This window comes from Dromiciops gliroides, chromosome 6 (genome assembly GCF_019393635.1).
Source record: "Dromiciops gliroides isolate mDroGli1 chromosome 6, mDroGli1.pri, whole genome shotgun sequence".
NCBI lineage: Eukaryota > Metazoa > Chordata > Mammalia > Microbiotheria > Microbiotheriidae > Dromiciops > Dromiciops gliroides.
Window position 1 is genome coordinate 222,972,583 of NC_057866.1, and position 27,765 is coordinate 223,000,347.

At 38.8% G+C, this 27,765-nt stretch overlaps 1 protein-coding gene across 1 annotated transcript in view; it reads left to right on the forward strand.

The window, feature by feature from the left end:
* The window catches only part of ZGRF1 (zinc finger GRF-type containing 1), a 78,302-nt gene that overhangs the window by 47,746 nt on the left and 2,791 nt on the right, over positions 1 to 27,765 (forward strand). Inside the window, exons 15-25 of the mRNA XM_043972021.1 lie at positions 22 to 203; positions 2,760 to 2,956; positions 3,795 to 3,934; positions 4,561 to 4,704; positions 5,146 to 5,260; positions 6,759 to 7,018; positions 9,915 to 10,074; positions 11,928 to 12,005; positions 17,401 to 17,548; positions 22,449 to 22,576; positions 24,039 to 24,162. Of these exons, the coding sequence (XP_043827956.1) occupies positions 22 to 203; positions 2,760 to 2,956; positions 3,795 to 3,934; positions 4,561 to 4,704; positions 5,146 to 5,260; positions 6,759 to 7,018; positions 9,915 to 10,074; positions 11,928 to 12,005; positions 17,401 to 17,548; positions 22,449 to 22,576; positions 24,039 to 24,162 (1,676 nt within the window). The remainder of the gene's footprint in view (positions 1 to 21; positions 204 to 2,759; positions 2,957 to 3,794; positions 3,935 to 4,560; positions 4,705 to 5,145; positions 5,261 to 6,758; positions 7,019 to 9,914; positions 10,075 to 11,927; positions 12,006 to 17,400; positions 17,549 to 22,448; positions 22,577 to 24,038; positions 24,163 to 27,765) is intronic.

Consider the following 27,765-nt stretch of genomic DNA (forward strand, 5'->3'; position numbering starts at 1 on the left):
TTTTAATCTTTTCAAATCTAGAACATCTGAACATACTGCTGTTTGAAGTGTCCAGAAGGTTGCACCAAGCTCTTTCAAAAGTCGACATATCTTTTTATACCTCAATGAAAGCAGAGAAAAAAACCATAGGAAACAGCGTCCCAAACTGTCATCATCAACAGCCTGCAAAGTTGGTCATGGTAAAAAAGGAAGGCCCAAATAAGGTATCCTAATAATGTTTCAACTACATACCATTAGATGGCGTAATCTTGGGAAAAGGGAAGCTACTTAGAATCTGAATCAATAATTCACCTCTTCAGTGCAAAATACAGTTTGCCAGGGGGCTTTACTTCATCTTTCTTGGTACTAATTTACCCTCAAAGGGGGCTTTATTTGTGGACTAGTAAATTATTTTTGTACTTATAGTCACATAAATAAAGTTAGTTTCATTTTTGTCTGTCTCCAGCACCTAGCACAATGCCTGGCATGTTGAAAGCACTTAATTAATATTTGGCTGAAGAACTGGAAGTTTAGGGTGCCCATTCCTTGGGAAATGTCTGAGCAAATTATGATCTGTGAATGTAATAGAATATTAGTGTGCCACAAGAAACAATGAGAGAGACAGTTTCAGAGAAATCTGGGAAAACTTATATTAACTGATGCAGAGAGAAGTGAGCAAAATCCATCAAAAGATTAGCTGATACAATAACAACATCATCATAAAGACAAACAACCTGAAAAGCTTAGGATCTCTGATGAATGCAACAACCAATATGATTCTAGAGGATTGGTAATAAAGCATGTTGCCTGTGTCTTACTAGAAAGGTGTTGGACTCAGGTTGAAGAGTAATACATACGTTTTCAGATACAGCTAATGTGGGAATTTGTTTTGCTTGACTATGAATATTTGTTAGAGAAGTTTTGTTTTTCTTATTTCTCATTTTGGGAAGTTGGGGAGAAAGGGGGACCAAGGATGAAGTTACTTCCCCCACCTAAAGAAAAAAGAAAGAAAAATAAAAGGTCATCGAAACATGTTTTTGAAATGCACAGAAGGAAGAGTCAGACAAGCTTTGAGAGTAACATGTTGAACTTATGTATTTGAAAAGGAAAGAAGCCTATATATAATAGAAACTTATAGTTTCATTCAAAACCCTCATTTTAGTTGTTTGTTCTCTTAGTTTGTTAAGTTTAGGATAAAAAGGAAGAATAATTTTTTTTTTTTTGCTGGGCAATGGGGGTTAAGTGACTTGCCCAGGGTCACACAGCTAGTAAGTCAAGTGTCTGAGGCCAGATTTGAACTCAGGTACTCCTGAATCCAAGGCCGGTGCTTTATCCACTGCGCCACCTAGCCACCCCAGGAAGAATAATTTTTAAAAATTAAAAAAATGCTTGTTGAATTGGACTGACTTGAATAAAGACTGGGCCATGGTACACTATATATTTTTTTTCCAGACCTTTATTTTTCCCAATTACATGTAAAGATAGTTTTCAATATTCACTTTTGTAAGATTTTGAGTTCCAAAATTTTCTACCACCCTCCCCTTCCTCCCCTCTCCTAAAGTTAGCAAACAATCTGATATAGGTTATACATTAAAATCATATTAAAGGGGCAGCTAGGTGGCACAGTGGATAAAGCACTGGCCTTGGATTCAGGAGGACTTGAGTTCAAATCCAGTCTCAGACACTTGAAACTTAACTACCTGTGTGACCCTGGGCAAGTCACTTAACCCTCATTGCCCTGCAAAAAAAAAAATCATATTAAATATATTTCCATAATAATTCTGTTGTAAAACAACAGCAAAAAATCAACAACAAAAGTGAATCTTCATTCAGACTCCATAGCTCTTTTTCTGGATGTGAAGAGCATTTTCATCATGAGTCTTTTTGGCATTATCTTGGATCACTGTATTGCTGAGAAGAGTTAAGTATATCCCAGTTTATCATCACACAATGTGCCCGTTCTCTTGGTTTTGCTTCTTTTACTCAGTATCAATTCAAGTAAGTCTTTCCAGATTTTTCTGAAATCTGCATGGTACACTATATCGATGTACTCTTTTAAAATTAGATTTTTTATTGACATTTTTTACATAGCCTATCTTTTCCTCCACATCCCCCCCTTCCTCCTACCAGAGAGTCATCCCTATAACAATTTTTTTTAATTAAAAAAAAGCTTAAAAAAACAGGAAAATTTGTCAATATATTGAAAATCTATATATGCAATGTTTTAGACCTAGGCTCTCCCCCCACCCCCCAATTTCTGCAAAGGAATAAAAAGGGGTATCTTCTCATCTATCTTCTCTGGAGCCAAGTTTGCTCTTTATAATTTCACAACATTAATGTCTGTATTTTTGTGATTATTTCCATTTCCATCATGTAGTAATTGTGTATATTTGTTTTCCTGGCTCTGCTTATTATACTTTTCATCAGTTCATGTATGTTTTCCTGTGATTCTATGTATTCATAATTTTTGTAATTTCCTACACAGGAATATCCCATTACATTCACATGCCACAATTTACTTAGCTGTTCCCCCAATTACTAGGCATCTATTTCATTCCCAGTTCTTTTATTAATGTACTACTAATGTTTTTGTTAGAGTGCAGTACTCAGTTTTAATAATTCACTGTTAAAGTTCCTGATTTGAATTCAATTAATGGCAATTTCCAAGGAAAAATCATTTCATTCTTCTGTTATGTTTGTAATAATACACCACAGTAGAACAGTGCCATTTAAAATCTTTATTTTTTATTAAATTTTAACTGCTTTGTGTTTCTTCCCAGGGTCGACTCTTTTATACTTGTGATGCACCAAAAGCCAACCAATGTAAATTTTTTAAGTGGCTTGAAGAAGTAACCCCAGCTAACTTGACGCAGGCAGAATCTGTGCCCTGCACCGTATTACATGACATAAAGAGTATTGGAATATACCTAAGATGCCAAAATGTCCCCCTCTACGAGGAGTGTCAGCTTTTGGTGAGGTGCGTTAGGGATTTTAATGATGTTGACTAATGAATAGACCTGTCATCCTAACAAATTGGTCTGAATCCAGTCCACCTTAATCGAACCAGACCTGTGGCTGATCAAAAGCTCTTTTGGTCCTCACCAGCAGACCATGACAGCATGAGAGGGGGTGGCAGGGAGACCGTTTCCCTGTCATTGGCTGTGAATGAGTGCTATTGGGGCTCATAGTTCAGTTGGTCACCTCCGTGTAATTCTTCATTGTCTGGTAGGTGAGAAAATGCAAGATTTGTGCTTCTTGAGCAGATATATTTTCTATTTATATATGTGTGTACCATCATGTATAAGAACATGCCTACACAAAAATCAATTGAGGAAAATTAACTTTACAAAATAATTCATAGTAGGATGCCTTTAAATAGCTTGTTCTTGGGTTACGTTCAGAATACAATTAAGTTTACTGCAACTTTTTAGGAATACAGTTGTTATAGCAAGTGAGGGGAATTTGTAGAGTATTAGTGCTTGAGATTTTCATAGCGGGTCATGCCTTTATACTTTCCAGACCGTTTCACATCCATTGTTATAGCAGTGGGTGAACCTGGTTGGGTACAACTATTTTTCCTAATTTTACAGATAAAGAAACTGAGATTTAGAGAACTTCAGTTTTGGCTGCAGTTCTACATGGATTAATAGCAGCCCAGGAACTAGAATCGAAGCACGCTGGCTCCTGTGCTCATACCTTTACTACTCCTCTCATGCTGTTAAGGCCTTCTGATTTACTCACGCTCTACTATTTCAAGCCCCGCTTTGTCATCTTGATTGTTAAGTCTCTAGGTATATCTTTCTTTCATTTTGCAGGAAAGGATTTGATTTTCCGAATAAACAGTATGGCAAATCAAAGAGCTATGCTCATGCAAATCCTGAATTTCATAATGAATCGAAAAGCAAACTTTATCTTAAATTGAGTAGGAGAGAAAATTCTTCTTCCTATGGTAAAGGTAAGTTCTAATCATCTCTGGGGAAAGTCTCTCATTTTATATGGTGTCACATATGTAAATAGGTAGATATCTCATACATAACTTTGATTGTATGTATCTCTGTTAAGTGCCTGTAAATTGGCCTTGATAAAACAGGATGACCTACTAAGATTGAACTAAGACCCTGTACCTGAAGATCTGCAGAATCCAAGGTCTGGTCCTTGAGGACAGGTACCCCTTTGTATTATCTTTGTCTAGCACCTCACAATTCCTTGCACATGTTTGCTGAGGCTTCCCAAAGATAGTCATAAACAATATGACGACTCTCCCATTTGCCTGGAGTAGTAGTAGAACAGGGTCCCCTGGGAAATGGGGTAGAGATGGAGAGCTCACAGACCACTGCCATCCCACCTCCCAGGACCAGCTCCTACTCGCCAGCAACCTGAAGCAGCACAGAGGGAGCCTGTCCTGTGCCCACCTCAAGGCATAGATAGGGGAGGGTCTCTGACTCTCTCCCCTGGTTTTCTCTTTCCAGATCTGTTATGGTAATAAATACTTGAGAAATGCAACTTTAATGAACACTGAGAACAGGTCTGTCACCTTTAGTAGGGGAAGATTCCATTAAAACCTTGCTTCTGTTTTTGCAGATGACCTTTGGGTAATTTCCAAAACCCTAGACTTTGAGCTGGATACTTTCATTGCTTGTAGTGTTTTTTTTGGACCATCATCATACAATGAGGTGGAACTATTGCCTCTGAAAGGCTACTTCCCTTCAAACTGGCCATCTGACAGTAAGTAGTGTTGTACCATAGTGAGTTCAGTCTAGTTTTTTCATTTTCATTTTTTGTTTTGTTTTGTTTCCTGTGGTATGGGAGAATGTTCTATGGTATTCTACCTGAATCCCATGATTCGTAAGTGCCCACATTGGACCTATTACTGTTTACTCAACAGGATTTGTGTTTTTTAATGGAATGAGATGAAGTTAGTTTTAGTAATATTTCTTGTAGAAACCTTTGTGAACAGTTTCCTTTCTTTTTGGGGCGGGGGGGGGCAGGGCAACAGGGGTTAAGTGACTTGCCCAAGGTCACACAGCTAGTAAGTGTCTAGTGTCTGAGGCCAGATTTGAATTCAGGTCTTCCTGAATCCAGGGCCAGTGCTTTATCCACTGTGCCACCTAGCTGCCCCAACAGTTTCCTTTCTAATAAATGTTCATTTTTGTGCTCTTTCTCTAGTGATGGTTCATGCTTTACTGGTTTGTAATGCCAGCACAGAGCTGACAACTTTGAGAAACTTGCAAGAATACTTCAATCCAGCCACTCTACCTATAATACAACACCTGTTAACAACGTATGTAATGAATCATCTTTGATTCAGTAGCATTCACGAGTGCTATATAGAAGAATGTGAAAACAACATAGTCTGTAAATATTGTGAATGAAATTCAAAGTATCATTCAAGGAATATAATTACACTGTCAGTTTTCTAAAAGTTCATCATATATATCAATTTATTTTTCCATTAGACCATTAAAATAATAGTAACATCTGTCCAAATCAAGCTTTAATTTTCCAAGTATCATTCATATTAATTTCATTTCTTATGTATCCATGCCTCACTACTTTCCTTTTACACCTACTGTAATAATTAATTTAAATTGAGTATTATAGATGTCTTTATAACATGAATCATATGTATCTTAGCTCATAATTGCAATTGCTTTATTATTAACATATCTCATGATTTTCCCAAGTACCATATCATTTTTTTATTTAGATCACATTTAGATAAATATATTAAAAGCATATACAAATAAGTATTTTCTACTTCAAACTATCTTTTCATAGGTTTTTCTAAGAAGTATTACACATTCAGTGTAATTAAAATATTACTTTGTCACAATATTTATTCCTTAAACCTTCTGCGACATGCTAGATTCCTGTGGATACAGCTGATCATTTTTATTTTGTAAATATTACTTAACTATTTACATAAACTATATCATAATAAACTATCTTTGTACCATCAAATGAATGCTTTAAAATAATCTAGGTTTGTGATAATTATTATAATTCAATTCAACAAACATTCATTAAGCATCTGAAGGCACATAAAGAAAGAAAAGTGAAAGCTTTCAGGACATAGAACCTATATGTAAACATATAAACTGTAGCCAAAAAGTAATGTTGTAGTAAATCTTACTCTCCAATAAAATCATGGAGAACAATATGTCTGCAGTCTTCCTACACTGTTTCATCAGATTTGATCTGACAGTTTTAAATACCAATACTCTTGCTATACATTTGTTTTTTGGTTTTTTTTTTTGACCAGGCAATTAGGGTTAAGTGACTTACCCAAGGTCACACAGCTAGTACGTGTCAAGTGTCTGAGGCTAAATTTGAACTCAGGTCCTCCTGAATCCAGGGCTGGTGCTTTATCCACTGTACCACCTAGCTACCTCTTGTCATACATTTGAAATTCAAATATTCTTACCTGTAACAAAAATTCACAAATTATCACTTAAATCTATCAGATCAGACATAGTATCGGTACCCGATCTAGAAGAGATCCATTTTGATTACCACAATGAAATAAAAAAAGTTCCTCTGTAACTTGCTATAGAATGCAACTTGATCTAAAGAAGGCTGAAACTTATTTTTACTTAAACTTGAAAATATTGACGAATTGTAGTGTCCTAGAAAAAAGCAAAGCCTTATTATATAGTCATATTAAAGGTAGTTTCTTCCTTGGGCTATATAGAATTTACCTAATTCCTTATCAGTAGTTTCTCTAAGTTGCTAAAGTAAACTTCTAATTTACCTAATTTTACTTGCTGGATTTTTCCTAGGTCTTCTCAAACTGAACACAGCAGTAACAGAATCAGCAAAAGAAAGTTTATTCCACCAGCCCTCAGTAGAAATACTAACAAGAACTGTGAACCACTCAGCCCAGAAGCAGCATTGCATCTAGCTAATGAGATGATTCAATTATATAAATTAAACATGGATCAGGCCACAGCTCTTCTTCAAATAGCACAGATGATGGCATCACATGACAATGTCAGTGACCCACAAGAGCAGCATACCCTTCCTATTACCATCATACATGGTGAGGAGTGAGAACAAAAAGCCAGTTTTTCTGTTATAGGTGTCTCAGATGGTGAACGTTCCTGTTTCTCCCACCAATTGTGTTATGATATCGTTTCTCTTTTCCGTATCCTCCTTTACCTCTACTGGCTGTCTTCCAATTAATGTCTCTCCTAAAATGTGTCCCTCAGAACTGTAGGCAGCACTCCAGATGTGGCCTTCGCAGACAAAGGTAATAGGATACTGCTTTGTTTGGACACTAAATTTCTGTAAATGCAGTCTACAATGGCATTAGTGTTTTGGCTGCTTTTTCACTCTACCAATGTAGGTTGAGCTTTCGAGTAGCAAAAATCAGTAAGTCTTTTTCACATGAGCTGCTATTAAGCTAAAGCTCACTTTTGCTATATTGTATAGTTACATTTGAACCTAAGTGCAGAATTTTATGTTTATTCTTAGGAAGTTTTACCATGTTATCTCTGCTCTATACTTTTTTTTTTTTGGTGAGGCAGTTGGGGTTAAGTGACTTGCCCAGGGTCACACAGCTAGTAAGTGTTAAGTGTCTGAGGCTGGATTTGAACTCAGGTCCTCCTGACTCTAGGGCCGGTGCTCTATCCACTGCGCCACCTAGCTGCCCCTCTGCTCTATACTTCTAATCTATTAAGCTCTGTTTTAGACTTTGATTTTATCATACAACATACTAGTGATTCTACCAAGCTTTGTGTCTTCAGAAAATGTGATGTACATGCTATCTAGGCCTTTATCCAGGTTATTTGTGAGATTGTTGAATAATATATGGTCAGGAACTGAACCTTAGAGGTCTAGGGACCCTCCAGTTGACATTGCCATATTAGTCAATGCTGTTGAGGTTAAATCAGTCAACTAATTTTAAATCTATCATACAATAATGTAGTTCACATGTGATCCACTCCCAAGGATGTTTTCTTATGGTCATTTATAGCTTATAAAGCTCATTTTGGAAATTTTTGTTCATATTTTGGGGAATGGCTTTTGCTTATATATTTGTGTTATTTCCCTGAATGTTTTGGGTGTCAGGCTTTATTGGTGATATTTGATGAATTATTTTCCTTTACCATTTTCTCTTTTTTCCCCCTAAAATGCAGGTATGACTGTGTCACTTTCCTACTCAATGAATTCTAGTGGCCCCCTACTGCTTCTGTGACCAATATAAACAGCTTTGTCTGGCATTTAAAATCCTTCAATCTGACTCTACCCTGCTTCTCTGACCTTATTACACATCACACTTTCTCCTACTCTACAGGCCAGCCAAACCAGACTTCTTGCTTTTCCCCATATGTGACCTTACGGTTTCCATCGCTGTGCCTTTGCACCAGCCGCACCCCATCTCTGGGAGGCATTCTCACCTCGTGTCTGCCTGTTAGGCTCTCTCTTTCCTCAATACTTGGCCTGAGCACCACAGGAAGTCTCTCTGGAGCTCCCCCCACCACTAGTGTCCGTTCCCTCAATCCTCCAGTCTTGTATTTATTGCCTATCTGTTTTGCATTTGTCCATACGTGGGTGTGTTTTCTCTCCCAATAAAACAAAGTGCTTGAGGTTAAGAGCCATTTTTTACCCAAGTACTCCCAGTGCCAGGCGCTTAGTAGGCATTTAGTAAAGATTTTTGAATTGATTGATGAATTCCAGTGTCTTCATTGGCTTTATTTAAAAAAGCTTTAATTTCACATAGAATTATCTGTTTTATCTTTTGTGATTTCCTCTCTGCCTTGTTTGGCTAAGAATTCTCCCTCTAACCAGAGTTGTGAAAGGTTTCTGATCTCGTTCTCTTCTATTTTTCTTACGGTATGCCCCTTTTCTTCATCATCAGACTCACTTGTGATTATGTCTGAAGAGTGCCCCATCATCCCTCTTGAGTAAATTTTCCTCTTGGAGTCTTTGGCCATAGGGAGACTCCACAGGGCAAGTGAGTTTTCAGAAGACAGAAGGAAACATCAGTTTATTCATGAAATAGTAGTGTCAGCTGTAGAGCTGACTTTTTGTTCTGATTTCTCTTTTCATATTTCCCTCTCCTCACTGCATGTCACAATCCCTGCTGCGCTGCTCCTCTCTCCTCTCCTCCCCACCTTAGAAGAGGCGAAGGGAAGGAAATAAGCATTTATATAATAGCTCCTACTGTGTAGCCACTGTGCTAAGTGGTACATATCTCATTTGAGCCTCACAGTAACCCTGTGAGGTAGGAGTTATTATTCTCCCCATTTTATAGTGGAGGAAACTGAGGCAAACAGGTGAATTCCTCAGGGCCACACAGCTAGGAAGTGTCTGAAGTTGGAGTTGAGCTCAGGCCTTCCTGACTGTAGGCCCAGTGCGCCACCTAGTGGCCATAGAAGATAATCAAAAGATTTGTTTGATTTTCTTGTGTTGCTTCAGCACTTGAAAAAGGAGAGTGACCTAAGATCTAATCTGTCTTGCACCAAGGTGGAGCATAGTTAAGGCTAACCACTTTTCATGTTACCTTAACAGAAAAGACATTGTCGGAATACACATTATGCTTTTTGGTTTTTTGTTTGTTTTTGGTTTTTTTTGCAGGCAGTGGGTGTTAAGTGACTTGCCCAGGGTCACTCCTGAATCCAGGGCTGGTGCTTTAACCACTGTGCCATCTGGCTGCCCCCCACATTATGCTTTTTTCTAGTTTCAAGGACTTGAGCTGTTGGTTGGTAGCTTCTGCCACACTAAGCTAATCTCCATAGGATTTACCATGAACCAAAGTTCTGTTGCCTGACAGAACTGAATGCTGTGAACACAAAGATGGGTAATGGGTCTAATGAAAGAGCAATTTTCCCTAAAAAAGATAATTTGGGCCAAATTCCTTTTCATGTTTCCAGAATTCATTTATTTATAATACTGCTTCTTTATCCTTCCCTCTCTCTTTGCAAAACAACTAGGTGTTTTTGGAGCAGGGAAGAGTTACTTACTGGCAGTAGTGATCTTGTTCCTTGTGGAGCTCTTTGAAAAGAATCCAGCTCCCACAGGTGTAGATGCAAGGCCATGGAAGATTCTGATTTCTTCTTCTACCAATGTTGCTGTGGACAGAGTACTTCTTGGGTAGGTACTGTCAACCTGACAAACTATTATTTTTTTTCCAGTTACATGTAAAGATAGTTCTCAACATTTGTTTATACAAGCTTTCCAATTTCAGATTTTTCTCCCTCCCTCCCCCCTCCCCTAGACAGCAGGTAATCTGATATAGATATGTGTGTGTGTGTGTATATATATATATATATATATATATAATAACATTAAACATATTTCTGCATTAGTCATGTTATAAGAGAAGAATCAGAGCAATGAGGAAAAACCTCAAAATAGAAAAACAACAGCACCAAAAACAAAAGAAATAGTATGGTTCAATTAGCATCTATACTCCACAGTTCTTTTTTTTCCTGGATTTGGAGATCCTCTTCTATCATGAGTGCCTTGGAACTCTTCTGTGCCATTGCATTGGTGAGAAGAATCTAGTCTATCACAGTAGATCAGCACACAATGTTGATGATACTGTGTACAATGTTCTTCTGGTTCTGCTCATCTCACTCATCATCAGTTCATGCAAGTCCTTCCAGGTTTCTCTGAACACCTCCTGCTCATCTTTTCTTACAGCACAATAGTATTCCATTACATTCATATACCACGACTTGTTCAGCCATTCCCCAATTGATGGGCAACCCCTCAATTTCCAATTCCTTGCCACCACAAAAAGAGCTGCTATAAATATTTTTGTACATGTGGGTCCTTTTCCCTTTTTTATGATCTCTTTGGGGAAATGACCCAAAAGTGGTATTGCTGGGTCAAAGGGTATACACAGCTTTATAGCCCTGTGGGCATAATTCCAGATTGCTCTCCAGGATGGTTGGATCAGTTCACAGCTCCACCAACAATGCATTAATGTTCCAATTTTCCCACAACCTGACAAATTATTAAAGCAATCAACATAATAAAATTAAGGTCTTTAATTGGGGCAGAGTTATAACTCATAATACCACCATAGCCTGCTAGGAGTACCCAAAGGGTGGGGCTGAAAACAAAAAAACAAACAGAGCATGTGAAAAGACTGCCCTTTGTTTGATTATATTTTGTTTCACCTGTTGAGTTTTTTACATAAGCTGGTAATCAGAGGCTGGAATAGACAAAGTTTGGTCAGCCCCAGGCAATTCATTGGTCTGGGGAATGTCAGTATAAACATTTTATTTAAGTGATTAGCTATGTAGGTAAAAGATTAATACTTTGTCTATCTGTATGGGAAAATGTTAGTGAAATATCTAGGCCATGTAATTGTTCTATTATAATTTTAAATTATAAAGATCCAGAAAAGTATAAGAAAGGTTAAAGTTGTATTTTGGACATGGATCATATTTCTGAGTGGGTAGGATCCCATTCAAGATGAAAAGAACAATACCATGTTTCACAACTGCTAAACGTATTGGATTAAAATGCTTTGTAGGAATTAGACTTCTGTACTTTCATCAAATAGAAGGTCCAGCTTCTTATCTTTGCTCAGATACTTAATAGCTGTATGCAGATGGGCAAACCACTTTCTCAGCATTGGCTTCCTCTTTTGAAAAACGGCTACAGTGATGCCTGTAGCACTTCTCAAAGATAATGTTGATTTAGATTACATTTAATTTATCCAATATTTTAGTATCATAGAGTGACTTCTTGGGAGGTGTTTATTTTAATTTTGGGGGAGACATTTATTTTATTTTATTTTTTGCAGGGCAATGGGGGTTAAGTGACTCGCCCAGGGTCACACAGCTAGTAAGTGTCAAGTGTCTGAGGCCAGACCTGAACTCGGGTCCTCCTGAATCCAGGGCCAGTGCTTTATCCACTGCACCACCTAGCTGCCCCCGACATTTATTTTATAGTCCAAAATCACAACGTTATTTCTTGTCTTCTTGGTACAGGCTACTCAGTCTTGGATTTGAAAAATTTATCAGAGTTGGGAGCATTAGAAAGATTTCCAAGCCAATTCTACCTTACAGGTAAGAATCTTAAGTTCCTGGATTTACAGTATTCACTGATGAACCTTACACAATTTCTAAAAATATTGCTTTAATTTTGTGCTTTTTTAGAAGATAAAGGAAAAAAAAAAAACATTCTTCAATGGATCTATGATCTCTCATTGATGTGAATACTTCTTCTGAGGTTTCACATTGCAATCCAGCCACTTATCAGCTTAGGCAACTCATGTCCATGACCTCCTTAAAGCCTATAGAGGAAATCCACCCAACATAACTGGGACCCTGCCTCTTGATCTCTTAAGCCTGATATACACTGGTATCTTTGTAGTATATGGACCAACCATCTCTCACTTTTGCTACATGACCTCCATTTCCAGTGCTCTATCAGGTTGATGATATTTTTTATACTTTTTCGTGCACATAGTTCACTGTTCCAAATACACTATAACCTCTCTTGCTCACCATAAATATCTCATAAGAATGAGATAAAATGAAAACATTTGGGTGGTTTAAAATTTTGATTCCTCAAAAGCTATGGTATTACATAATTCACAGCATCATACTATCACCAAAAGAACATTGGTTTGTTTGTTTGTTTGGTTGGTTTTTTTGGTGAGGCAGTTGGGGTTAAATGATTTGCCCAGGGTCACACAGCTAATAAGTGTCAAGTGTATGAGGCTGGATTTGAACTCAGGTCCTCCTGACTCCAGGGCCAGTGCTCTATCCACTGCGCCGCCTAGCTGCCCCCAGAACATTGGTTTTTAAAAATTTGGATTTTGTTTGAGAGAGAAACGTGAGGTCATTGAAAGACTTCTACAATTTCCCAAATGTAAATCTAATCCACTATTTAAATTTTTTTTTTTGGTGAGGCAATTGTGGTTAAGTGACTTGCCCAGGGTCACACAGCTAATAAGTGTCAAGTGTATGAGGCTGGATTTGAACTCAGGTCCTCCTGAATCCAGGGCCGGTGCTCTATCCACTGCGCCACCTAGCTGCCCCCACTATTTAATTCTTGATCCAGTTCATTGTGCATCTCTAATGTCTGCCCTGGGCGGTTCATTCAATTTAATATCATATTCCAGACAATAGACATTTTGACAATTCAGAGGAAAACCATATCTATTTTATATGTAATGGTCGAAGACTTCTACATTTTGCATTTGGTTAATTTCATAGAATATCAGAGTTGAAAAGGACCTCAGAAATAATATGTACAAATTGTACATGAACAAGAATCCACTCTGATTTTTTAAAAGCCCTTTAATGATCAGAAAACTATTGCCTCATATTTGGGAAAGTTCTAATTGTTAGGAAGTATTTCCTTAGATCAAGACTTCATCTGCCTCTCTGCAACTTTCATTCATTGATCCTAATTCTGCCCTCTGGGCCAAGGCCTAATCCCTTTTCTGCATGATGGTCCTTCATATTCTTTAAGATGCTGTTCCTTTTCCCAAACTGTATTTCATTAAAGGTCCTTTTTCCCCCTTTGGGATTATATTCAGGTTTTTTGGCTAAGTTATTTTTGTCTGTAAGTTTATATTCTTTGTTTTATGCAATATAATATTCCAAGCTCTTCACTCCTTAATAGTTGTAGCTGCTCTATTGTATCTGATCCTGACTGTGGCTCCTTGGTACTAGAATTATTTCTTTCTGACTGCTTGCACTATTTTTTTCTTTGATCTGAAAACTCTGGATTTTGGTTATGTTTGTGAGAGTTTTCTCCTCTGTTTTCCAGGTCGTTTGTTTTTGCTATAATATTCCTTCTATTTTCTTCTATTTGTTTCAGGCTTTTGACTTTGTTTTAATATTTCTTGTTGTCTCATGGAATCTTTGGTCAATTTTACTTTTCTGCGAGTTTGTTGCTTAGGCAAGGTTTTATACTTTTTGTGCCAAGTTATTAATTCCTTTTTCAGTTCTTTCTTCCATATCTCATTTCTTTTCCATTTTTTCTTTAGTACTCTCATTTCCTTTATAAAAATCATTTTTCAACTCTTTGTTTCACCTCTTCTAGGAATTCTAGTTGAATTTTTGCCCAAGCTGTGTTTTCCTTTGAGGCATTGCTCATAGATATTTGAGTGATTTTCTTCTTTTGAGTTTGTCTTGAGTGTCCCTGTCACCATAATAGTTTGTTTTTTTTTAGGGTAATGAGGGTTAAGTGACTTGCCCAGGGTCACACAGCTAGTAAGTGTTTGGTGTCTGAGGCCAGATTTGAACTCAGATACTCCTGACTCCAGGGCCTGTGCTCTACCCACTTCACCACTTAGCTGCCGCCCCGCCGCCCCCCCCCCCCCATAGCTTTTTAATGTTAAGATTCTTTTTTGTTTGCTCATTCTTCCAGCCTTACTTCAGACTTGATGTTGGGGGCCAGGCTCTGTGCACTTCTGGAGGGAAGGTCCTGTTGCTGCTTTAAAAGGGGGTATTGAGAGTGTTGTGGTTTTCCATGAGCTCAGAAATAGACAGGGAACCCGCAAGGTTCCAGTGTTCCCAGAGTGGTCTGATGTTTGTCCTCTGGGTTTGGGTCTGAGCCACTTACTGCCAGTGCTCTGATGGTTCACAGGAACAGAACCACAAGCTTTCCTTTGGAAGCCTCTTGCTGTGATTATTTTTCTTTGAGTTTCAGACTGGGCTAGAAGTACGAACTGGGAGGTCACTCTACTCCTGTCTGCTTCTGAATCCGCGCCTCCCTGCGTGTACAAGCCTTGGGCCTACAACCACTGCCACCCCACAGGGCAGATTCCCTATCTATTCTGGCTCTATTATCTAGCACTAGACAGTGAGTGACAAAACTAGTGCTAGTTGGTACCTGTACCTGCACCCTGCTTTAGTTTGTGGTGCCTTGGTATTGGTCTTGGACTGCCTCTTGTCATGAGACACCTTAGAGTGTTCTAAACTGTACTTCTGACCATCCCCATCATCAGGGCCTACCAACCTCTCTATATCCCTGTGCTGACCCAGCCCAGAGAAATTATTCACTGTGATTTTTTTCTTAGATTTTTTCCCCACCAGAATTTGGCCTGGTATGTTTTCTAGATCTCTTTGGAGGAATTTCTTTTGTTTTGTTTTAGGTGGCAGGGTGGGAGCTCACTCTACCTCTTCCTCCTGCTCTGCAATTTGGCTCTGCCCTTCCTGATGATGTTTTTAATACTACTTTTTGCTTATATGTCATTGTTGGTAATGTGCTACATAACCTACTTATAGCTACCATGCGTTGTCCTTTGCATCTGCTATTTTGATTTTTCTGAGATTTTGGCATTCCCAAACTTTTAAAAACAGCCTTATCAGCCGATTGCTTTAGAAATGTATCCCAACCCACTATTCTTTTATTTATTAATTTTGGACCAAGCTCATTTTCTATCTGTAATGGCTGTCCAACATATATGAACTGATGGACGTCCAACTACATGTTATTATATGTGTAACATGCATTCTTTGTCTACTGATTTTTTCCTCTTTGGATTGTTAGATTAATCTTTTAAGTACCTATGGATCTCACTGAGGATGCCCTATAGCACTTTGGAGTTTGATATAATTAATGTAACAAGAACATTTGGCAGACTCTACCATCAATATGGAAGCCATTTTCTATTTGGATTTTGTCTAAGTCAGCTTCCTAGGCTGTCCAGGATTGTGACAAAGGTCTTTAACAAGCGTGTTTACTTTTTTTTATGCCTTACTTGAAGTTTGTGGAAATAAATTCTCAGTATTCTCTGCTTTTATTGAGGAATCTTATAGATCTTAGCGTGTGTGTGTGTGTGTGTGTGTGTGTGTGTGTGTGTGTGTATAGACAGATATCAAAGCAGAACTCTAAAGGCCTAATTTTATCTGCGTTAAAAATGCCTCTTATAAAAGTAATCAGCAAATGCATACAACTGGACTTTGATTCTACCTCTGTTACTTATGTGACTGAAGATGTGAACTGCACTGAAAAATGAACTGGAAAGCCTTCCTTTTCCTTTCCCACATTTTTATCAGTATTGCTCTTGACATGCACATAGACATTTCTCATAAATATTATATAGACATTTTATATAATTTACATAAATTTTTCTATAGATAAAATAGGCATATGAGTCAGGAGTTACTAATGTCTTCATTTCAGTTAGCTTTTTGGGGTAATAAAACAGTTTGATCTTTCCCAATCTTTTGAAATTTCCCCCCTTTTTAAGATACATCGAAAACCAGTTCTCAAGGACCTTTAAAATCATGGCAATTCTAGCTTGAATTTCTTTTGTGCACATTTGGTCAAGTTCAGCCATTCTTCTCAGTATCTTTTTTCTGAGTGCTAAATCTACTTCTTCATAGAGCACATCAAGTACCCTTAAGTTGAGTCCAAATATGGGGGTTCCATTGTCCTTGAGGATGAAAACAGATCATAAGATCCTGGATTTAGAGCAGGAAGTGAGTTAGAGGACTTCTAGCCCAATCCCATCATTATGCAGATAAGGAAATTCAGGCCCAGCAGTTTGAAGTGATGTGTTTAGTAGAGCCAAGATTTGAACCGGGGTCTTCTGACACCAAATATCATACTCTTTCTCCTTCACTATGTTAACTCAATAGGTTACTGGCTAAAGCTAGAAAAGCTATTTCATTTTATGTTGTCCTTCCCATTCCATTTGTTAATGTTCTTGGGATGATCTTGTACTGTGGTTTCAACAGACCCTTTTTCTCTTCCTACTTTTCACAGTCTTAGAGGCAAAGCTTTTGGAAATTGGACAATTCTTTCCTCCAAAATGTTTTGGAAATGAATGTGTTTTCTAATCCTATGTTGTCCTTAGCTTTCATCTTACTCTACTTATCAAGAATTTTAAAAATTATTTTTTAAATTCTTAACTCAGTGTTTTCAACTCTGTTGATTGACAATGTAGAAATCCATATGCTATTCTCAGATACCATCTTCTTAACCAATTATTCACTATCCAGATATGCTTTTTTTCTCTTCCTAAGCCTCTACCTTTTCAGTCAGCAGCAGTGGCAAAAACCACTATTTGTATGCCTAGGGGCTTCAATTTCTTGCCCAATACTTCATAATTTCCAGAAAAACCACCTAGGTTCCTTCTGGTAGCATCATTCAATCCTACTCAAATCACTGGATGGAGGTAGTGGTTATCAGGGTTGATAAGTCTTTTTTTTTTTTTTTTTGTGGGGCAATAAGGGCCCAGGGTCATACAGCTAGTAATCGTCAAGTGTTTGAGGCCGGATTTGAACTCAGGTCCTCCTGAATCTAGGGCCAGTGCTTTAATCTACTGTACCACCTAGCTGCCCCAGGTTGATAAGTATTGAGAGTCTCTCTATTACATCCTAGATACATACCCTGAAAAGGCAACTGATCTTTTTATCATTGATATAAAACTTAAGAAACTCAATAAAAGCCATGTAGAGTCATCTTATCTCTCTTGTGTTAATTTTTTCCCTTAAGTTTGCATGCCGGTTTAGGAAATGAAAATGAACAATTGAAAGAGCTACATGCGTTATTGAAAGAAGACCTGACACCTGTAGAAAAAATATATGTGAGAAAAAGTATCGAACAACATAAATTGGGCACCAATAGAGCTTTGCTGAAACAGGTACCAATCAATCAAGAAGCATTTATTACATGATTACTCTGTATTAGACATTGTATATAGACATATCTCTACATGTTTTATTAAATTGTTTTTAATATAGTATTTTAAAATTTCTATGGATATTTACTCTTTTAGCTTTCCTTATGAACAACTGAACTATTTAGTAATATTTTTGTTTTCATTGAATAACATTGTTATTAATTTTACAAACTAGAGAGGTAAGAAAAATAGATTCAGTTCACTGATTGAATGTGATGGAAAAAAGTTCTCCACTTTAAAATGTAAACCAGGCTTTTAAAATACCATATTTACCTCTGAAGAGTGGATATCTGTTCTGTATTGTATGAATACATTATCCTTTGTCTCCTTAAAATATTCTTTTGAAAGTATAATTTTCTTTAAGTTATGCAACACTTGTACAGCTACACACAACATAAAATACCCCATTGCACACCCTCTATTTTCTGTATAGTCCTGGTTCTTGTATGTTCTTACTGAGCATCTCTTGGGTTACTATTCTCCCCACTCTTCCCCCAGTATCAGCTCCATGACAGCTAACTCTTCCTCTTTGTGTGATAGAGATGGAGTTGACAAGACTTGGCAATTGATTGAATATTAGGTGTGAGAGAAATGGAAGAGTTGAGCTTGACTTAGAGACTGTGAAGCTAGATGACTAGAAGGATGGAGGTTCCCTCAACAAAAGTAGGATATTAGGAGGAGGGTCAAGTTTCAAGTTTGGTTTGGGGCATGTTGTGTTTGATGTGGCCATAGGACATCCAGGTAGTTGGTGATGTGGGACTGGAGCTCAGGAGAGAGATGAAGGCTGGATATGTAGATCTTTGTTTTGTCTTCATGAAAATAATAACTGAAACAATGGGAGCCAAGGAGAGCAAGAGAGAGACTAGAAAAAAGAAGAGAATATCACTCCAGACAGAGCTCTGAGATACATTTGCAGAGAGTGGAATGTGGTTAACGTTCTAGTAAAGGAGAAAGCAATGTCACACAAACTCAGGGAGAAGAGCGGTTCTGAGGACCCTATTTTAGAACTTACATCCACTACCCAGGGGGTCCAGCACATTGCAGGCATTTTTCTGCTCTCCCAACTGAGACAAGTTTGCCCATAGCTTGGATGTCCCAGAAGCTCCAAGCTCTTAGAGTTCTCCACTCCTGGGTATGGGCGAGCCCTGAAAGGTTAGCTATTGGTGTCCCAAGTCAGCCTAGTTTGAAAAGAGGTAACATCCGCCCTTCTGATATTAATCTCCTTCTTCCTTCCCTCCATTCCTTTCACTGACTATTGAAGATGGGCTAGGTCAGATAAGAAGCTGGCGAGGAAGGAAGAAGAGTAGAGCAGAGACCAACTCTTCTCATTTTATATCTGAGAGAAGAAGAGGCTGAAGAGCAGCCTCGAGCAAGTCTAGACAATAATCCCATCCTATGAATTCATCCTTGGCAGCTGCAGAATGGGGGTGGAAAGAGGGAGGAGAAAGAATCTGTTCTCCCAGACCCTCCAACATCTCAGTTATTGGTGTTCCTGTCAGAGAAATGACAAGGTCTGGCTTCATGCGATGCCCTAGGACCTCATGGATCTAGAGTCTTCAGAGAAATCTGGCCCCAGAAATGTGTAATTTAGCTTTGTAAATGAAATATTGACTAATTATGAACTTAGAAGCTATGACCTTGGGCCTCAGTCTCCACAACTGTAAATTTAGGAGTTAGACAAGATAGCCTCTGAAGGTGTTTTCAGCTTTAAATCCAATTTTTCCTATGACCTCACTATCTTAAAGGAAGTCTTTCTAGATATAGGAATGTTGTGCAGAATTTATTACTATTTAAGTTACTTTTAGAAAGCTTATATAATACTAAATAGATTAGAATGTTTTGATTTTTTTTCTTAACTGCAGATTTGCTGTTATCAATAAATGTTAGGTGGTGTGTTTCTTTTTTTGTTTTGTTTTGTTCTTTTTTTTGTTTTGTTTTGGGTTTTTTTGTGAGGCTGTAGGAGTTAAGTGACTTGCCCAAGGTCACACAGCTAGTAAGTGTCAAGTGTCTGAGGCAGAATTTGAACTCAGGTCCTCCTGAATCCAGGGCCGGTGCTTTATCCACTGCGCCATCTAGCTGCCCCTAGGTGGTGTGTTTCTAAAGATCAAAGTTGTTGAATGACTTGTTCTCATTACATACCAAGAAGTGTGCTTAATTAAGCTTCAGTTATGCATGAATGTAGTATCCATGCTAAGTTCATATCTGTGACTGAAAAAAACATTTAGCAAAGCTCAGAATGAGCTGAGGCTGATGAGGAAGCTAAGGACAGCAAAAGGATTTTTTCAAAGATTTTGGTAGAAAAGGAGGATCAAAGAAGGGATAGAAATTTTGTGTAGGTGTATGCAGGACAGTGAGAGCTAAAAACAGAAATTAGAGCAGATCATTTTGTGTTTTGCCTTGGCTACAATGAACTTTCCACTGAAAATGACAAAAAAGACTGGCAGGAAGTTGGTGCCTAAGAGACAGTAAGAGTGCACCTCATTTTCCTTGATGAATTCCAGTCCTCTGCTCTAGATGTATATCCTCAGCTACTGAGAGAACTGGCCGATGGGATTATTGAGCTACTGTCAGTAAAGATCCTGGAAAATGGGAAAGGTGCCACAAAATTGGAGAAGGGTAAACATCCTGATTTTTAACAAAAGAAAGAGAATAGGATCTACCAACCTTAGACCAGTGAATTTGACTTCAATCCTTGGGGAAATTCAGGACCGATCTTTTTTTTTTTTTGCTGGGCAATGGGGGTTAAGTGACTTGCCCAGGATCACACAGCTAGTAAGTGTCAAGTGTCTGAGGCCGGATTTGAACTCAGGTACTCCTGAATCCAGGGCCGGTGCCACCTAGCTACCCCTGGGACCAATCATTAAAGAGAAGGTTGATGAACATTAGGAAAGGATCAGAGCCATTGTGGTTTCATTAAGAAAAGGTCATGCCAGATGAACTTTATTTTATTTTTAAAAGGATTCCTAAACAGGCCCATGAGGGGAATGCTGTCAATACAGTTTACCTACATTTCAGCCAAACATCTGATAAAGTATCTTACATCATATTCCTGTGGAGAAGATGTAGGCCTAGACAATAATACAATTAGATAAATTCACACCTGGTTGAATGGCCAGAGCCAAAGAACAGTCAACATGGTAGGGAATCCCCAGTGGATTCTGGTTTGGTCCGGTGCTGTTTGACATTTTAGCAGTGATTTGGATAAAAGCATTGGTGTTAGCTCAGCTTTACAGATGGCGCAGAGTTGGGAAAGCGAGCACTGGATGACAGGCTCCAAACAGAGTTTGACTGGATGAACAGAAGTGTCCAACTGGAGGACCCCCGCCTGCAAAAGTCCGTAGGGCTCTAAACCAGATTAAAATGTACTTTGGAATGTTTAACAAAATAACTAAAAATAGAACATAACGTTAATTTATGATCTAAGTTCACATGGAGCCATCAGGAATCTCTTTCTCTTTGAGTTTGACACCAATGGACTAAGACATAGAAGAAATTCAGCCAATAGAAATGCAATTTCACAGTTGGATACCAAAAAAAAAAAATCTGTTTTACAGTTATTAGATGGGGTAGACATGGTTACAAGGACGTTTGTCTGAAAATAACAGGGGTTCTGGTGGAGGGGCGAGGCAGCCAAAACATCCCAATGTGACCTGGGACTATAGTGAGCGGCTCGGCTCCCAGGAGCGGAGGTGACGGCCCCAGTGTCTTTGCGAGACCTCATCTGGAGCGTTGGGTTTAGTTTAGGAGCCACAGTTTAAGAAGGACATTAATAAACTGGAGAGGTGCAGAGGAGGGTTATCACGATGGTGAGGGCCTTCAGTCCATGTCAAAGACCAGGGAATGTTTAGCCTGAAGATGAGAAGACGGGGTGGGGGGTGAGGGGAAATGGAGGCATGATGGAAGTCTGTCTGCACGTGTTCTGTTTGGCCCCTGAGGACAGAACCAGGAACAGGGGCTGGGAAGTTCAGAAGCAAATGAAGCCTGATGTTAGGAAAACCTCCTCAGTCATTGTGCTTTCCAAAAGTGGAATAAGCTGCCTCACTAGATAGTGGTTTCTCCTCCTCAGGAGCCTTCAGGTAGTGATGGGAACACCACTTGTCAGTATGTTCCAATGGAGATTTCTTTTGAGTGTAGAATGGACTACATGGAGTGCTGGGGTCCCTTCTAGATACAAGATTCTGTTACAAATGATCTTTTTTTTCTTCCAAAGAGTAAATATAAATTTTAGTCAAGATTTATGCTTTGATCAAAGGTTTTCCCCTTTATAGTAGTCTCTGAATCTAACAGCCTGGAGTGAAATTCAGGACTTGTGAGATTCGCGTTTATTTACAAAATATATATTTTTTTCTTCCAGCCATCCTTTCATTTATTACTATTTAGTATTGGTCTGTAATCAAGGTACAACTTGTTTTGTTAAAATTTCAAACAGTGAACTCATTTATTTGAATTGTAAATAAAAGATAACTCATGAACTTCATTGCTCTTCCCTATTGAGAACTTAAGCCTGGGGAAGAGAGGTATGTATTATGCTTACTGCATTTATTCAGCTACATTTGAAAAGTTAAAACATTTGTAATATGTCATATTGAATATGACAGTGTCATTATTCTGAAGACTTCAAAGAATTTTATATTCCTATTCTTGTTAATAGTCCTATGAATTAAGTAGCAAACAGTCCTATTATTTCTATTTAAAATGTGGAGATCATGAAACATTGGGAATTTTAGTGAGCTGGTCAAGATTTCAGATTGTCATTAGCCAGTCTTAGATTAGAACTCTGGGTCTGTGCTATCATGCAATTTTTGGTAGCTTAGCTGTCAATACTTTTTAAATAATAATAGAATCCTTCTTTGAAATACAGGTGCAAGTGGTTGGAGTGACCTGTGCAGCCTGCCCATTCCCATGCATGAATAATCTTCAATTTCCTGTCGTCGTATTGGATGAGTGCAGTCAGATGACAGAACCAGCTTCACTCTTGCCCATTGCAAGGTCATTAAAAATTCTGTTTTAAAAAAATACTTGGGCAGCTAGGTGGCACAGTGTAGAGCACCAGCCCTGGATTCAGGAGGACCTGAGTTCAAATCAGACACTTGACACTTACTAGCTGTGTGACCCTGGGAAAGTCACTTAAGCCTCATTGCCCTGCAAAAACAAAACAAACAAAAAAAACCCAAACTTTCAAATTCCAAAATCATGAAGATTCTTAGCAATCCAAATCTCATCAGTTCACTATTTTCTAAGAGGAAAAATGGTAAAGAAAATGTTTTTTTTTTTTGCGGGGCAATTGGGGTTAAGTGACTTGCCCAGGGTCACACAGCTAGTAAGTGTTAAGTGTCTGAGACCGGATTTGAACTCAGGTCCTCCTGACTCCAGGGCCGGTGCTCTATCCACTGCGCCATCTAGCTGCCCCGATATTTATTTTAAATGAAAGAGAAAAAAAAATTTCCTCTCTTCCTCAGAGGTTGGTCCAGATAAACTCCATCCAAGGTCTAATTTTCTAAGAAGTCTCTAGTTTTTACTAATAACAATCAGATGTTAACAGATGGTTTCTGCTGAGGTACAAGAAAGGCAGGCAGGAGCATTAGAGAACAATGACTACTGGCTCTTAATCCCACCTGACACTGTCTGTGAGATCTGTGGAGAGCTCTTACCTTCCCACGGCCTTAGTTTCTTTCATCTATAAAACAAAGGGGTTGAACTAGATGATTCCTGAGGTTTCTTCCAGTTCTAGATTTGTCATCATTGGTCCTCAGGATCTGAGGATTCCCTTTTACTAAGAGCATCTCCTGCCATTCCACAACTTTAACCTTGTTCTGCCTTTGACTCTCTAGAACAGTAGTTCTTACCTTTTTTGCATGTCATAGATCTCTTTGAGAATCTAGTGAAGCTAATGGGCCCCTTCTCAGAATAACCTTTTTAAATGCACAAAGTAATATATGTAGGAGTACAAAGGAAACCAGTTATATTGAGATACATCTATTAAAATATGAGAAAGACAAGTTCATGGACCCCTGCATTAGAACAAGGAAAAACAACCTGACGGCAAATGAAAATTGTCTCTATGTCTATGCACACATGTGGGTACACGTGCATACACATGTACATATACACATATGTGTCCATGTATGTATACACATGTAATGCATATATAAAATAATTGCTGATTAAGATAATGAGAACAATGCAGAGTCAATTCAGAATAAGGAAGGAATCACCACTGGTCAGACAATATTTGTCTAAAGACAGGAAAATCTTTTATAAAGCATTTCATATGGTACTTTGTGCATATGTGTATGTGTATCCTAAGCAAACAAAACCAATCAAAGCTACATGGATTTTGAACTAAATGAAGGTAAATTATCTGTTCCTTCATTGCTTGAATTTGTTTTAGAGAGATATTTTTCAGTCAACTTGATTTAAGTTTTATAATTTTTTGAAATTTTTGTTTCAGGTTTAATTGTGAAAAGCTAGTTCTTGTTGGAGACCCCAAGCAGCTACCTCCTACCATTCAGGGTTCTGAAAGTGCTCATGATAGTGGGTTGGAACAGACTCTCTTTGACCGGCTTTGCTTAATGGTATGTAAAGTTGACAATGTCCAAAGTAATTTTATGGCACATAATACAAAGTTTATGGGCATTGAAGGAAATTATATTTGGGGAAACCAGAAAAATCCACATGTGAAAAAGCACACTTACAAAGCAAGGTAATGCTTGCAGATTCAGATAATGTAAACTAAATGCTTAAGTGTAGAGTCAGCCCAGAATATAGATAGATAGCTAGACAGACAGGTAAATTTTCACTGTAACACTTAGTACCTATCCGAAGCATGCTTTTTTATTCTTGTTCCTTAATATCTGGGCCGCCATATAGTTCTTTTGTTCATATTGAAGCACATAATATCTTAAGTAGAAAATTTATTTCATTTGAAAAATGTTTCCTACTAGTATTTTGACACAACGGAAACCTTAATTACAGTGTATTTTAATATATAAATGTTTTATATTTTATACAGATGAATCACAACATGACTTTTCCTTTTTTTTTTTTTTTTTTTTTTTTTATTAATGAAATTGGGGTTAAGTGACTTGCCCAGGGTCACACAGCTAGTAAGTGTTAAGTGTCTGAGGCCGGATTTGAACTCAGGTCCTCCTGAATCCAGGGCCGGTGCTCTATCCACTGCGCCATCTAGCTGCCCCTGACTTTTCCTTTTTTTTTTCTGGACCTAGTACAATGTCTTTCCACATAGGTATTCATTAAGTATTCATTTAACAAAAGAAGTTTAGCCCAGAGAAAAACATTACCTGGTGGTGAATTATGGTTTCTACATTAAACAGTATTTTGGAATTATTTTACAAAGGATGGAAACAATGCCTGGTACATTGTAGGTGCTGTATGATAAGGGGGGTATACACCTCACCTTGGCCATGACAGGGGCAGCTAGGTGGCCCAGTGGATAAAGCACTGGCCCTGGATTCAGGAGGACCTGAGTTCAAATTTGGCCTCACATACTTGACACTTAGTAGCTGTGTGACCCTGGGCAAGTCACTGAATCCTGACCGCCTCAAACATCTGGGACCATCTCTAGTCATTCTGATGTATATCTTGCCACTGAACCCAAATGCCTCTGGAGGAGAGAGTGAGGTTGGTGGCCTTGCACAGCTCTGCCTCACTTAAGTCCAATTCACTGCAAGTCATGACATCTTGGTCCTCTTCAAGAACAAAGGACAAACAACAATGACTATAACAGGAGAGGAATTCTTTTCCACTGGGAGACAAATGTCAGACAAAGGAGTCCTAGTTCTAGCCCTAAACAGAGGCTCAAAGATCTAAGGGGCATCAGACGAAGGGAATTCCCTGACATTGAGGCACGAGGTTCAGGCCCTCAGCCCTTTCTCTTTGGTGAAGGTGAAGGAGAAGCTGCTGAGGGTCCTGGTCCCAGCCCCAGTTAGCAACGTCTAGATCCAGAGGGAAAGGGCTTTCCTGCAGGGCACACGTGAGGTTCAGTGACCAGCCCCTCACTGTCTGTACAGAAAACGGAAGACGGAAGGCAGTAGCCGTGCTGCCGGCTCCACCCTGTCCAGGAGGTGCAGCTGCCGGGAAATGTAGTCTCAGCTGTGGTCAGTTTCCCATGAGCTAATGGGGGCACGAATGGTCCAGGCCCAGCTTATTACCTGGCTCGCCAGGAAGGGATGACTCCAAGAGCTGTTATTGGAGGCTCTCTTTGCAGTACTCTGACACTGACCCCTCCCAGAGGCTGGCAGCAGAGCTAAACAAGGACCAGAGGCCCCGGCAATGGCTCAAACAGTGAAACTTACAGGGAAGAATAGAGAGAGAGAGGACACAGAGAGAGGACCTGTGGGAAGGAAGAACTGATCCCTGAGCATGAGCTGAGGGAGAGACATGACCAGGCTATCCAGGGACTGGTGCTGATTGCTGTGCTCAATAGGATCTTGAAGAATGTTCCATCGACCCCTACATGGCAGTGGGGGTCTGTCTCCCAGTGCAGGGTAAGCAGTATTCTGACCTTGGGCATCTCAGACAGTGGTAGCCATAGGCCAAGAAACAGGGTGGAGGATGGTCACTTATCAGCATTCACAGTCAGAGAGGGTCAAGCCATGGGGCAGAGTTCAGCAAGCCAGCCAGTAAGTTTCCATAGCAAATTAATACTGCATTATATGTCACAGTTACAAGATGGACCACAGGTTATAAAACAAAGCCTAGTAAACATCAAAGGATCACATGACAATATCTGTTTCCACTAAAGATCCTTTTTTTTTTCTTTTTTTTTCAGGGCAATGGGGGTTAAGTGACTTGCCCAGGGTCACACAGCTAGTACGTGTCAAGTGTCTGAGGCCAGATTTGAACTCAGGTCCTCCTGAATCCAGGGCTGGTGCTTTATCCACTGCACCACCTAGCTGCCCTCTAAAGATCCTTAATAAATGTTCATTGAATACAACATGGTGTAGCAGCCAGGAAGTTGGGAAGTCAAGTTTGAATCCTGTTTCCTAAATTCTTAACCATTAGTAAATGTTTGACTGGCACTAATTACCCTTTCTGGGCCATATTTTCTTCATATGTAAAATGAGGGCACTGGACTTTTAAAGGTCCCTTCCAACTCTTAATCTGTGATCCTGTGATTGATTAATTGATTAGAATAAATAAATGAATACATACATACGCATACATATATTTATAAGTATATACACACCACTTGTCTAGTAGTCATCATAATAGCAGAATATCATAAGAAATGCCATGATGGGTCAGATCAATGGACCAACTGGACCAATAGTATGATTCCAACAGTGGCATGCTAAGAATTGTTTTATGGGAGAGGATGGTACCTTCTATAACCTCAACCTCAATTGCATGAATTATCCATTATACAGCTTTTATCCATGAATTTACCCAAAGCTTTTTTCAATCTCTTTGTTTCCACCTTCTGTCACTTCTTGTAATAATGAATTCCATAAGTTTATCAGCTATGTAAAATAGTCTTTTTATGTACCCTAAAATTAATTCCAAGCTTCACATATTGTTCTCTCATTTCCATGTCCTCCTTGATTTTTTAAACTTGGACCTTATCTCTTCTTAGTCTTTGTCTTCCTAGAGATGAATCCTAATTTTTTTTTTTTTTGCAGGGCAATGAGGGTTAAGTGCCCAGGGTCACACAGCTAATAAGTGTCAAGTGTCTGAGGCTGGATTTGAACTCAGGTCCTCCTGAATCCAGGGCCAGTGCTTTATCCACTGCACCATCTAGATTTTTCTAATCTTTAAGACATTTATTTATCACTTTGTTGAATGGAATGGAATGACATAAAATTCCCGCAATCTCTTGATAGCTCTGTTTGTTTTTCCGAACTTTTAAGGTGGAACTTTGTTAAAGGCTTTTTGAGACACCAAAAATAATGTCTGTTGTTGTTGTTGTTGTTAAGTCATTTCAGTCACGTAAGACTCTTCGTGACTCCATTTGGGGTTTTCTTGGCAGAGATGCTGGAGTGGTTTGCCATTTCTTTCTCCAGCTCATTTTACAGATGAGGAAACTGAGACAAATGGGGTTAAGTGACTTGCTCAGGGTCATACAGTTAGCAAGTGTCTGAGGCCAGATTTTAATTTAGGAAGATGAGTCTTCCTGACTCCAGGCCTCCAGCGGGCCCTCTATCCACTGAGCCATCTAG